Source organism: Geospiza fortis, unplaced genomic scaffold (genome assembly GCF_000277835.1).
Source record: "Geospiza fortis unplaced genomic scaffold, GeoFor_1.0 scaffold229, whole genome shotgun sequence".
Lineage (NCBI taxonomy): Eukaryota > Metazoa > Chordata > Aves > Passeriformes > Thraupidae > Geospiza > Geospiza fortis.
The window spans coordinates 2,315,550-2,329,268 of record NW_005054357.1 but is presented as its reverse complement, the minus strand read 5'-3'; the positions used below and the strand labels follow the sequence as shown (position 1 = coordinate 2,329,268).

At 41.6% G+C, this 13,719-nt stretch overlaps 1 protein-coding gene across 1 annotated transcript in view; it reads left to right on the top strand.

Annotated features, from left to right (window-relative positions):
• Positions 1–13,719, top strand: part of CRB1 (crumbs cell polarity complex component 1) — a 95,339-nt gene that overhangs the window by 18,407 nt on the left and 63,213 nt on the right. The window contains exon 2 of the mRNA XM_031059157.1: positions 8,553–9,137. Coding sequence (XP_030915017.1) covers positions 8,553–9,137 — 585 coding nt within the window. The remainder of the gene's footprint in view (positions 1–8,552; positions 9,138–13,719) is intronic.

Below are 13,719 nucleotides of genomic sequence, written 5' to 3'. Positions count from 1 at the left end.
CTTTTCAAGAGACAAACTGCTCCTTTGCTCTGTATTTTCCACTATTTGGAATTCATACAGAAGCAGGAGCAACTGGATTTCACCCAAACTCACAAACTGACAGTTTTATGCTGTGTTCCTGAAGATCCCTCCCGATGCAGAGAAGGAGACCATGCTTTGGTCTTTCTGCAACCCCTTCTAGCTCTGGCACCGCTTCCCTTGTTATTTTGCCAGGCATCCACTTCCCAGGTGTGCACTTCAGCCTTCCTTCCTAGCACAGCTGCAAATACAGCTGGCATCTTCCCAACTGCAAGCATTCTTTCATCTTTCCTCTTCTCCAGCAGCACTTGCACCCCTCAGTGTGTTCTGATACCAGGTTTACAAACAGCAGATTGCACTTCCATTAATTTCACAACATTGATGTAGATGCTTGTGGCTTTAGGGACCAAGGCAGCAGCAACACCTCTCACAAAGGCACCACAAATGCACCCATCCAAACAAGTTCATCTAGGCATGCCAAGAAACCTCACCAAAGGCAATCCAGGATAACATTTTAAAGTGTAAGACATAATTCACATGCCTAACTAAACCACTAAGGTTTTCTCTCTTTATTTCTGGCAAAACCTTTCATCCCACATGAGAGAACTTTACACCTGTGGTTCTGTATCCTGAGTTACATGCTGAGGATGTCTCCAGCTTTAATGAAGCCTTAAGAGAAGTTCAGGCAGGAAAGGTGTTGATTGAATCCTTGGGACAAAGACATTTAATCCACCAAATCACCAATCTTTCCTATAAGCAATCAAGCTTATTACCTAAATAAAATCGCTTCAGATTTTGAGCAAAATTAATTTTCTATGTTCTTTACCTCTGAAGAGCTGATAGAAAGGCAAGTTTGAACCTGGCCCACTACCCACTACCATTGCTGCTCGCCTATTTATCTCCTACATCCCTGTGTGGACAAGTCCTGTTCTGTACTACTAAGAACAAATTCTGCTGTATGACCTCAACTAAAAATAATAAATTCAGCACTTCTAGAGGAACAAAGAATACCTCATTATACTCATGTTGCTTCTCTTCTGCAGACTTCGAAGATAAAAATGAGGACGAATATAATGAAACTCTTAAAGGGGAGAGCTACGTTCAGAGAGAGTGTGTACAAGCATTGCACAGCAGAAATCAGTTCAGTTTCTACATCTGTGTCCACATCATTTGCTGCAATGGATATCAGCTGCCTCCTGGCCTGATCAGCCACTGTTCTACATCTTAGACAAACAAAAATATCTGTGCACAGTAAAAGCAGGATGATCACTGTACACTACCACCTTAAACTGCAGTGCTGTGTGCTAAACATAAAGGTAAAGAAGCAGAGCATAAAATCTTTCATTCTCATTAGAAACCAGCCTACTTGCATTGCTAGTAGCACTGTGCCTTGATGTCCAATTGAACCAAAAATCCTCCAAATTCAATGCATAGGAGCCCTGTTGAGCTCCTGGGCCTGATTCCCCTCCTGTTCCCAGCACAAACACTTGGTATGATGACAAATAAAGTGAGAGCCAAAAAATCATTTACATTTAGAAGTAAAGAAGGCATTTACCTCATTTTTATTTGTTTATTTGGGACAGCTGGTGCCATTGCTGTGGTGCTCAGTGGAGGCAGTGGGGCAGCTGCAAGGGCTGCTGCAGTGCTCATGGGGTAAGGGAGTCTGGGGTGGCACAAATGGTAAAAGGCAGTGAAGGACAATGACAGTCAGCAGTAACTGCCTTTATTCTCAGCAAGTCAGTGTGAACAGAAAAGTTTAGGGAAGAGTGAAATTAAGACATTGGCTTAATAACCAGTTCTCTAGTTTCAATTACAAATAGCTTTAAAGTGTTGCCTAAACAACACTTTAAAATTTTAATGCCATTCCACTGTTACTCTTACACTAATATACCATAGTTTTTCTTCAGAAAATAAGTTACTTTCTTTGATTTTACTGATACAAATGTACCTAAAACCAAATTTGGCTTTTTTGATAGCAATGGAATATTTGTGTAACCACCTTTTTTCTTTCCTGCCTGTGTGTGGTGCTGGTTACTATGGTAATAAACGTGACTCAAGATTTAAAGCCTGAAAGTGGTTTCTATAACAACATGCTAGGACGTTTTGGATGCACAATTGAAGTTAAAGATTCAGGATTAACTCTTTATGACCACAGTATTTGCAGACATAACAAGTGCTTGTTTGTTTGGCAGAAGTTTGATCATCCCTTCCCAAAGCAGGATTTTCCATGGAGCAGATTGAGTAACAATGATTCCATCTGTGGATAGAGCAGGTAGGGGCTGGGGGCTGGTGATTTCCTCACAGGTGAAACATGCAAAGCACAAATGGTACCACAGGAACTACAAGCTGCCCATCACAGTGAATAATTAAGATGGTAATACAAATGTACTGGGAGATGGGAAAGGGTAACATGGAATTAGTGCAATACTTAGAAAGTTTGAGACTGTGCAAAAACTGAAATTATTTGTTTACATGCAAAAGCTATTTTGAGTGCTAAGATAGCCCCTTACCCAGCTGTTTTATCCAGAACATGGCTTCCTGTCCTTTCCTTCCCCATCTGCCAAATGCAGGAGTGACATCTCTGCCTTTCAGTCCATGGTAAAGGCACCTGATCCCAATCTCTGTCTCGGCTGATTATGCAGCTGTGCTTATCTCTTCCCCAGTTCTTCATGATACATCAAGATTGAACATCTATCTGCACACCCACAACTTTCTAAGGCTGTCTTTGCAGGGAAGTTATTGTCAGAGTGATGAACTGTATTTTTTGTGCCATGGTGCACTGCAGATGAATGGAGAGAGGATTAGTTACACCAAAGCCACGGCTCCCCAATGCAGCAGTAAGTGCCTTGGGCGATATTTTAATATTTCCAGTTAAATGATAATTATTTCAAGATCTCAGTATAGTAACAGAGTTTGATATTTCAGTGACACAGATTCACACTCTTGTTTTAAAATCCCAAGGGCAGGTTTCAAAAAAGTAATGAGCATGAGCATTGAAGGTTCATCTTTCTGACTCCAGCCACTGGGCTATCAAAATCCTTGCTACCATCATGTTATCCTGTGACTTTTTTGGTGAGCTGATTTGATCACAGTGTAAGCCTTTAGCTGTGAACAAATGCTGTATGCTGGTTTTTATTCAACAGAACCCAAACTGAAGTAACAGCACTAAGAGAAGCAGTGGTTGCTTCATTTGTGGTCTAATTTTCTTTCTAGTGACTGACCACTACCAAGACATCAATTGTATATGCCATTCCAACAAATTTTAAAAAACAAAACCAAAACAAACAATCCTCACCCCCCCAACCAAAGAAAACAAAACCAAAACCAAACTCACAGGTAACATATTTTCTGATGTTGAAGTTGGGGTTTTTTAATAGATCCAAACATCTCACTATTGCAATTCAATCCTTCTTTCCTAAAGAGTGTTTTAAAAATTTAATCTCTCAACTCATAGACCAGGGGTTTTTTGCTATCCATTTTTTCCTCCAAAATGTATAGCTTAGTAAATAGTCAGGTTTTGTTGTGAACTGCCTTATCTGCACTGGTTGGTGTAGCTTCCTAGTTTTAATTCAAATGTGTAAAGTAATAACTCTGTTTAAAAAAAAGGAAAGGAGAAAAGTCCTCAAAGCACAGTAAAATCATCAGTGATGGTGAATATATGGGTATCATGGACTTCTCTATCTTATCATAGATTTTTTTCCCCTTAGAAAATAGACTGGCTCTGTTAAGAAGGTCAGAAAATCTTGCAGCATATGTAAAAGATTCTGAAGTTGTTAGTGTTGAGAGCTTCTGTGAAGCTCAGAGTCCTCCTTCAGGGGCAGAAGGCACATCTGAAGAACAGCACTGCAAATTACAAGCAGCCTTCAGGCACGATGAGATGATTAGCAAAGTGCAGGCAAGGCCACAGCCATGTGAACTCTGGTTCATAACAGTGTGATTAGCAGTGATTGAAATCTGATTTTAAATGCTGCCACTGATTATGATATTTTACCAACTCGTACAAAGAGTTCTGTCCTGAAAGAACAAGTCTGTGCTGAAAGACATTTCTGACACAAAGAGCCCAAAGCAGATTGCAAAGGATTTATCTGGGGGCTTTGAGTGGCTGAGATTGCTAATTGTCAGAACTTAGAAGAATATTTTGAAAAATGGACATGAACCCACTAAATCTCTGATTCAAACAGGATCTAGGAAAAAAACCCTCAAAATTTTCAGGAAAGATATTGCAGATAAGCTTTTCAAAATTATCTGGTTTACTGAGGAACAATAATCAGATTATCTGTGCCAAAATGCTTTGGCCATTTCAAAATCCCTCCCCTGTTTATGACAGCTTTTCCCTAATTCAATTTTGGCCTTCTATCCTCATTGACATGCATTTCTAACACCATAAAAATTATTTTGTATCACTACAGTAGTTTCTGATCATTCAGAAGCCTTTACCAGCCAAAATCATGCATTTTTAGCGCTTATTAGCTCCATTATTCATACACTAACAAGATCACTTCAATGAATTTAAATAATCTTATCCGAGAGCAAAAAACCAAAGCTAAAACTGTCTTTTTCTTGGCATTTCTTATATTAAGTTATGAGTGCCAGTTCCTGTTATAGCTGCAGGTATGGCCATGTTTCTGGTAGTATGGATGCTGTGCCAGTAGATGGCAAGCTTTACTGCAAAGAATTTCACTGCCAACCATCTCATCTGCATCTCAAGGATTTAACCATGGGGCAAAACGATTGGCACTAAATCCTCTTGTAATTAGATTAAAGTACCACTGTTTATAAAGAGACTGATAATTACCTCAGGTGTCAGTCAATGTAAATCCAAAGCAATCAGCATTTTGTTTCCATTTTTCCTAAGTTACATACGAGTTTTAAGACTCTGTCAGAACAAGTCACTGCTGAAGTGACCTTAATTGCTTAGGAATGAAAAGCAGCTCCTCTGCACATCTGAGGTAGAGCATGAGGCTTTTCCTCGTTATCCTTCTGCAACCTGGCCAAAAAACCAAGCTCCACTGAAACACTTCTGTCCCTTTGCAGCTCTTTCTGTGAGTGCAGAAGAGAATATTCCTTAGGCATCTGCTCAAACTGAGACAGTCTTTGCATCAATCATCACACTGCATCACAGGGCATGCAGGAGCTTCCACCTTCATCCTCCTTCCATTCAGCTCTGAGCTCAGAAGGTTCCCAAATCCCTCCTTCCATATCACTCCAGGGCAGCAGGGAAACTCAGTTTCCACAGGGCAGCAAGGGAGGTAGTGCAAATAACTTACCTGAAATAGGTGGGAAATGGTGTTTGAACTAGCAGTCCAGAATCCAAGGATTAGCTGAAGCACTCACGTCATTCAGGAACACGACTTTTTAAAATGAAAATGTCATGGATATGTCCAGGTGAACTGCATATTATTTGATAACCATGGTGTGCTAACTGTATACCTCTGATGATCACCTTTCTGAGATGCAGTTTTGCTGCTGAGACAAACTGCCATAGAGTACCCTTAAACTGTTGGTCCCAACCTTTAAACTACAACCAAGCTGAAACTCAGCATGGTTACATCACTGCTAAGACCTTCAGAACTCAGGTGTTCCTCAAAAACTACACAAATAATAAAAACCACAGCACACTGGATTAAAGACAGAACACCAAAAATGTTGCTGTTTCACTATAAACCTGTCATACAAATCAGACAAGAGTATCCTCTAGAGAATATTGGATTTATTGAATTGTGGGTTGGCATAATTTCTGCATAAGAAATTAATTTTATAAAACCTACAAAAGTTTAAATTAAAACACTGCTTAAAAAAATCCCAGAAAGGTTTTCTGTGTTTTTCCCATAGTGATGTCACCCTGCAGACAAATTGGTTGCCTTCACTACATACAGACAGTGCTTTTAGGGCTGTCTTTCCTCTTCCCTCATTTTCCCTCCACTCCTACTGCCTCAGAGAGTTATGAAGCTTTTTAACCAGTGCTCACTCTTGCTATCTAAACTGCAGACTGGCAAACACATCGTGTCCTCACACAGTCATTATAACAAACTCAGCCTGTTGCATGCAAATTATCTCTGGAAAAGCAGTAATAATTAACTAAATTGCTTCTCATGTCACTGTGGTCCTGTGTAAGAAAGCACTCGAATTATTGACCTCACCTCTTGTAGCTTACACAGTACAACAGTTAGACAACATTATAAATTGATCATAATTAATTTCTTCAAATCTGCAATGTTTCCCCAAACATGCACTTTAATGAATTTTAAATAGGTACACAGACTGAAAGGAAAGCTCTCTAAAGTTGTGCAAGGAAAATGCAGGACACAGAAGTTCCTAAGGAGCACAGTTTTGCTCATTTTAACTGTAATTAATAGATTACAGTAAACTCTGTATTATCCAGGCTAAAGAAAAAAACTAAATTCATGGACAAAGCACAAAATTATGTAAACCAGGACAGCAGAACATACATGAGAACATGCTGAGGAAGAGAAGCATCTGAGTTACTGCTGACAGTGGTGCAGATCAGTACATATAACCAATATCTTGAATTTTTGCATTCAGTGAGAGCTCTGAGCTGGAGCAAGTGCAACCATCACTGCATCAGGATGAAATACTTGCTCCCAAAACTGATTATTAATAAGTTCGGGGAGGGTCATTTTAAAGGCAGGCTAATCCAAAAGTACTCTTTTTGTCCTGTTTTCCTTCAGAGAACACGAGGGAACACTCCAGTTCTCCTCCTGCTTATCAATGTTTAGCTTGCTTTCTATGTAATCCTTAAGACCACTGTTGGTTTTAAATCATGGTGTCACTGTTGCTATCAATGTTACTACATAAATCTCTATTCCTCTTGCTCAAACAAGTATTAATTAGTTCTCTGGCTCAGAAAATGTACCTATTCATGAACATCAAGTTCATTCAGACTGGTGCTTTTAATTCTCAGAGGCACTGCTGCTCCTGCGTACACCTCAAGTCAGAAAGCACAACAGTCATGCACAGATAATTTTTATGTCTTCCATTTATTATTTTAGTGTCAAACCTACACAAGCAGTCTTTCCTAAGTAGTTAAGCTTTCTGCTACTTTCTTCCTCTACCCTCCCCTCCAAAGAGAAAAACAGATTAAATTGTATTATATATTAAAATGCACACCACGGAAACACACCATGACCAGTCAGTTTGTATTCTCTGACACCCCCCTGGATGGTTGGTTGGTATCCTCAGGGGACCAACCCTAGCCTCTCCCTTTTCCAGGGATCTGTCCCAGGCCTTTATCAGCATTGGTCTGATCCCAGTTACTGGAGTGTCCATCTCTGCTCACCTCTTCTCTTTCAGCGCCCCATCTCCATCTCTACTGTGTCTGCTCTTCCAAATCTCAGTTCAAGAACTGGGAAGAAATTAGAGACTGCTGGTAGATGGGTCTGAATTCCTCTGAGAAGTTCAGCTCATCCACAACACCCTGCTTGCACAAACACACACTGTTCTGCTGCTGTAGAAGACACATACCCTTCATATATCCAAACAATACTCCAGATTAAAAGCATAAAACAAATAATAATAAAAAAGATGTTTACATTACTTACATTTAGATAATTTAATGCAAGTTTTGTGCTCCAGCTCATCAGTCTTTCTCTTACAAATTGCCTTCTCTCCTAAAGAAACATTCAGCTTAATTTCACAGTCTTGGCCCAGATACAGCCGCTTCAGTGTATCCCAGAGGTGGATTCTGAACAGTGCTGGTAACAGCTCACCCTCCGTCACTGGGAAGTGAGAAGTAGCTCTTGCTATTGTTATTCCTCACAGCCGCAAGGCAACTCCAAGTGGCCTTTAATTACTGACAGAAGCTCAGTTGCCAGAGGGTAAGGAAGTAAGGAACATCTTTACACCATGATCACCGTGTCCTTCCAGCCTGGGAGGCTAGATGGCTCTCACAGGGCTGTTTTGCATCTCAGGTGTTTGGTAGATTCTTTGTGGTGGAGATGCTGTACACCTATGAAATTACTATTTACACTCAGCAAATCAAAATCAAGGTGCCTGACAGTTTGAACTGTTTATTTGAGCTATAACTGCATCTGAGTAATCTAGCTTGTGAAACCCAATTAAAAAATCATCCACTACAAAAGAATGGTACCACCACAGAGTGATATTGAACCATAAAAAGGTCGTCCATCTCCTTTCTCTAGTAACAAAAACAGAAACAAAAACCTTAAATATACCTAAATGTGTTCCATATTGTTGGATATCCATTGACAGCAACCAATATTGTCTCAACTATACTATTAATAAAATGTTAAACAATCCTGACACTCCAGACCACGGCTGTTGAAAGAGGCAAGAACAGGAAATTACAACTTACTCAAGTTTTCATAACTGTTTTCATTTTACTTTCATTAGTCCACTAATGCATCATACAGTTGCCAGTCCCATTTTCTTCTCAATAGCCAGCAATTGGAGCAGTAGGTTTTGAAGCACAGTTGTGTTAAGAACTACACTTCTTTCACTGTTGGTTACTCCCAGTGCTGTGGAATTCCTCAGGATTTTTTGTATTTCTTTCCTAGAATCGCTTTGCATGAGGAATGATTCCAGGTGCCTGTCAAACTCTTGCCAAAAGAACTCTACATGTGTTGATGGTCATAAAGATGACCCTTGCCTTTGTGCAGACCCATCAGTGGACAGTGTGGAGGAACTCTGCAACAAAACCTCCAACCCTTGCTCCTCCAACCCTTGTCTCCAGAATGCTACCTGCCTGGGCTCTGCTGGGAACCTCAGCTTCCCCTGCAAGTGCCTCGCTGGGTCTGACGGCCCTGCCTGTGAGCGAGCTGGCAGTGAGTGTGACACCAACCCGTGTGAGCACGGGGGCACGTGCCAGCGCAGCCTGGAGGGGCCCACGTGCCTGTGCAGCGCTGGCTACACGGGCAGGCTGTGCGAGAGGGACGTGGACGAGTGCAGCTCCGAGCCGTGCCGCAACGGGGCCCTGTGCCGGGACGGCGTGGGCCACTACTCCTGCTACTGCGTGCCAGGCTACCAGGGCAAGCACTGCGACCTGGAAGTGAACGAGTGTGCCTCCGACCCCTGCCTCAACGGGGCCACCTGCCTCAACCAGATCGGGCACTACGACTGCATCTGTCCCCTTGGCTACACAGGTAAGCTCTTTTCATTAAAGCAACTTTTCCTCTGGGTCGTGTGGAACCATCATAACTCACGTTCCAGGTTTACCTCCCTCGCCCACACGTGTATTTAGCTGTCGCATTCACATTCTCTGAAAAATCTCTTCACCCAGAATTTTTCTCCTGGGAAGTTAAGAAGCCTCAGAGAAAAAGGAAAACAGTTATTATCTCATTTGCTTCTCCTGTGTTGTGCTCACATGTGGAATGTGTTAGGAGATTGTTTACCCACAGGTGATTGTTTCATTGGATTCTGGTGTGAGTTGTTTTGACTCAATGGCCAATTAGTGCCAAGCTGTGTCGAGACTCTGGAGAGAGTTGTGAGTTTTCATTATTATCTTTTTAGCATTGTATAAGCACCCTTTCTGCATTCTTTAGTATCATTTAGTTTAGTATTCTTTAATACAATATAGTTTCATAAAATAATAAATTAGCCTTCTGAGAACATGGAGTCAGATTCATCATCCCTTCCTTTGTCAAGGAGCCCTGCAAATACAATATTTAGCCATATCTGCATTACCACCTTGCCTTTAGCTTCAGCACCAGTGGCTCTTGGTACATTAGGGATAACCACATCACTGTGAACTACTGATACCAGAAAGAGAAGGGTTAAAGAAATCTCACATTCACCAAAATCTACACAGCAGTTTTGTGAACACCAAGCTATGTCAGGGGGCCAGGTGGACTTTGCTTTTAAAAGAAACATTCTCAAAATGCTCTCTTCTAAGTGCTATATCTAGTTGGTTTTTTTTTCTGAGGGTCAAAATCTATGTTTGACAGATTTAAAAATTAGTTCCAAGTAGACAAATCCTACTCTAAACTTAGACATTTCACATTAAATTTTTCTCATCTGCCCTTCCCAGAAACAAAGGACTCATTTGCAACTAGAACATTATGTAAGTTACATGGACAAGTGTTATGTTCCCAAACTGCCCATTTTTTGATAATCCCATTTTATGTAGCTCCATTTTTAATGTACAGGTGTGATTTTTCTTCCCTACTTCCTCTACTGGAAAGCATATAATTCTTGTTGGAAGACAGCTCCCTTCAAATTTCAAAGCTGTATTCAGGGCTAGGACTGTGAAAGGTAGCACACTGAATCACTAAAAGGAGAAAAGGGGAGGCATTTTAGTGATAGACTGCCAGTCAGGTAAGCAAAGGAAAAGAAATGGTCATACAGCAAAAAAGGGAGAAAAAACAGCTATTGCTTCAAGTGATTCAAATGAATAAGAAATAAGAGATGTGGTTTACAGCTCCATCCCCAAATCCCCATGCAGGAGGGGAAGTCAGAGGTAAAAAGCAGCTTTCCTGTGTCTAACACAGCACTCGTTGGAAGGCAGCCCTTGGTTAATATCCCTTATGAGCACAGAGAATGTTATTTGAAGGAAGCTTGTTACCTTCCTGCCACCCTGCTGCTGCCAGGGGGTGTCGGAGCCCGGGCCAGCTGAGGAGAAAACTACACAACTGAGGGAAAGCCAAAGAGCAGAAGGAAGGAAAAACCTATTAACAACCAGCATGGTTACTCTGCAATGATCACACTCAGCCCAGACCTCCTGTTGTACTCAGGAAACTGTATTTGTTTAACTGGCGCTGTTAGTGGGGTCCAGGCCTGGATCCACAGCCCAGAAACTTGGTTTGAAAGAGTTGGAATATACACCTTAGAGACAAAGGGAGAGAAAACATAACGAAATAGTAAAGCCCAAACAAAAAGAAATAAAAATTTAGGTCAACACAAACTGCTGATGGAAACTCACATGGTTGGAGTCATTCCACTTTCATCATGAAATTCTGTTGTTTCCCAAGCTGATGCTCTTTTCTCTAGCCAAAAAAAGTCACCAAAGCTCCACACTTTGCATAATCAGAGTTAAGAAATGAGGAGAGAACCAAGGAAGAAGAAGACGTCTAAAATATACAGCAGAAGAGGCTGCAGTGCTTTGACATACAGCTCCAACACAGCTTCCAGCAGCAAAAGAGATTAACCATAGGAATTCTGTAGAGGAGTAGCAGACCATTCCTCCAGCAGTAAAACATCAGATTTAAAAAGCTACTTAACAAAATGATTTATCAGAAGCATTTTTTGTTGTTGTTTTTTTGCACCTTGCTGTGAGTTGTGCTAAATGCACAAGCCAGAGGGATTACAGGATGAAAGCCTCGAGGTGTCCCCAGCGGTAATAAAACCCCTCATTTACCCTGTCAGGGGATCTTGCCAACCATTATTATCCTGGCCTGACACCATGAATTACTGTGGGAAGTCATCCAGTCTCATCTCATTTCCCTAAGATGTGAAAACAGGTTGTATCTCTTGATATGTAGGTAAAGAAGGTATAGTAAATCTATAGCTGCAATGTTAACCAAATGCATGAATTACTGGCTGCTGCTGCTACTTGTTTCATGGACTATGACTGCTATTTTGTGTGATTGGTATGCTGCAGCTCTTCTTAAAATAGCTGAGAAATGTCACACATAATTCTTACACAAATGGAAGAGGTTAGAATGCACCAAGAGCCAAAGACTGGAAAATTCAGCATGAAATCTAGAGTTTCTATGATAATGTTCTGCATGTGTGAAATTATTTACAAGACATGTGTCACACAGCTGTTAAATAATGAAGTTCAATTGGTTTGTTGAAGTTTTGCTGGCTACCCTAATCAATTGCATTTTCTCCTCCATTGGACTAATTGCACTTGCTTTTAATTCACCCCAACAGAGCATGGTGTAAGAGCCTGTTATTACCCACAGCTACGTGCATTAATTACCTTGCTGAAGCCAGTCCTCTATTGCCAATGAACGTTCCTGTGAACTCTCAGGAGTGCATGGCAGTTCCAAAACCCATTCTCAGCCTAAGACAGCAAGAGAAAGCATTTCAGTGGCAGACAAAGTAGGTGCAGAGAGCTCGATTTGTTCTTTGTGCAATACCTTTTACAATGAGGTAACCATCGCTGCAATGACGTCTTAGAATTTGAGGAAATTACTCCTGATAGATCTCCAAGCTTTCATTCAGTATTCTCATCAATAAGGTATGTGCTATGCAAATATTAAGAATAGATGCATCACAAATAAGTATTAGGTACTTAAAGGCAAGCAGAGGCACAGCAGCTCTACCATGAGATGGAAAACCTCAAGTAGAGATCTCACTTCCCAACAAACTCATGTCCCTGTCATTGTGGATGTAACAGCAAACTAAACGGTCTATCCAACAGCAATTGCCAGCAGTGCCAAGCCTGTTTCCTTCCTCAGCTTTCCAGTTTCAAACCAGCACTCCCCACCTTGTGTCCTAGCCAGCCTAGGTATTCGCCTCTGCTGAGATGCCCAAGCTCAAAAGGGACAAGCCTTGATCAAAGAAACACAACTTCTCCCTCTGTCTAATTTTTGATGTAACTCTTTTCCTGTCACTTCAAGCCTGGTGCCCATAAATTAGCCATGTGACACTATCGAAATGATGGCACACAAGATTACTTTATACAGAATGAGGAATCTGGGGACAGCCCTCTGGACCTGCTGGACCTGAGTGCAGCATTTTAGTGCAGGACACCAGAAAGGGTGACCTGGTTACCAATTTCCAGCCATATTAAAAATGTGCAGGTCCTCATGGAAGTACAATGAGCCTGCAAACCCCTAGTATCTTTGAGCAGAAAGTGATTTTACACTCTATCTGTAGACATGCAAGTTTGCAAGCATCGGTTGTGTGTCCTTCATCCTCGCCTGTGTTTTATTGACTGGGGCTGTAGAAAGAAGTGCACAGTAGGACTCAGTGGAGAAGCAAGCAGTATAAGAAACAACCCTGGCTCGTCAGAGAAACTGCAGAAGTTACTAATGTGACTTCTCCCCACCTTCTCAGCATTTCAATTCAAACCATTTGTGTGGTTTGGTACATGCAGGGATGCTCAGCCTGCTCCAGGACACGCAGGGTGCCTCAGCTCGTGGTGGTGCAGCCCTGTGCAATAACTGCGGCGGGGCTCCTTGGCGCTCTCCTTCCTGCCTGGCATATGATATTTGGCATACAGCATATTTGTGACAGAATGTTAGACTGAGGTGAAAATGCAGATCTAATCTTTTCATCTCTCTTCTACACATCTAAGAAAGCCTGACAGCAGACTCAGCGGAGGCTAGGAAGGGATTCCCCCTGTCTGCATGGCAGATCGCATTGGCTGGATGCATTATACAGGGAGAAGTTTTCTTCTGAGGCAACATTGCCGAAGGCAGGTTACTGGGCTTGATAGATTAAAGACATGAACCAAAACAACAACGCTATGTTCTCATGTTAATTGTCAGGCTGTTCTCAGGCCTGTAGTTTTAAATTTGGCTGAGCTGAGGATCAGTTGAACAGGGCTTGTTTTGTCACATGATTTTTAGTGTTCGCAGTAAGCTGTTAACAAGCTCTGGCAGATTTACGGTCACTAGACACACTTCTGCAAACACATTGTTTATAATTACAGTGAATTCACAGGGCAATGACCACAGAGGGACTGCTTACTATATCTGGCTGTAATGTACATTACCATAAAGCCGTCAGAGAGCGTTCCTGGGCCGGGCTCTCGTGGCCGGCTCCCGCTGAAAGTAG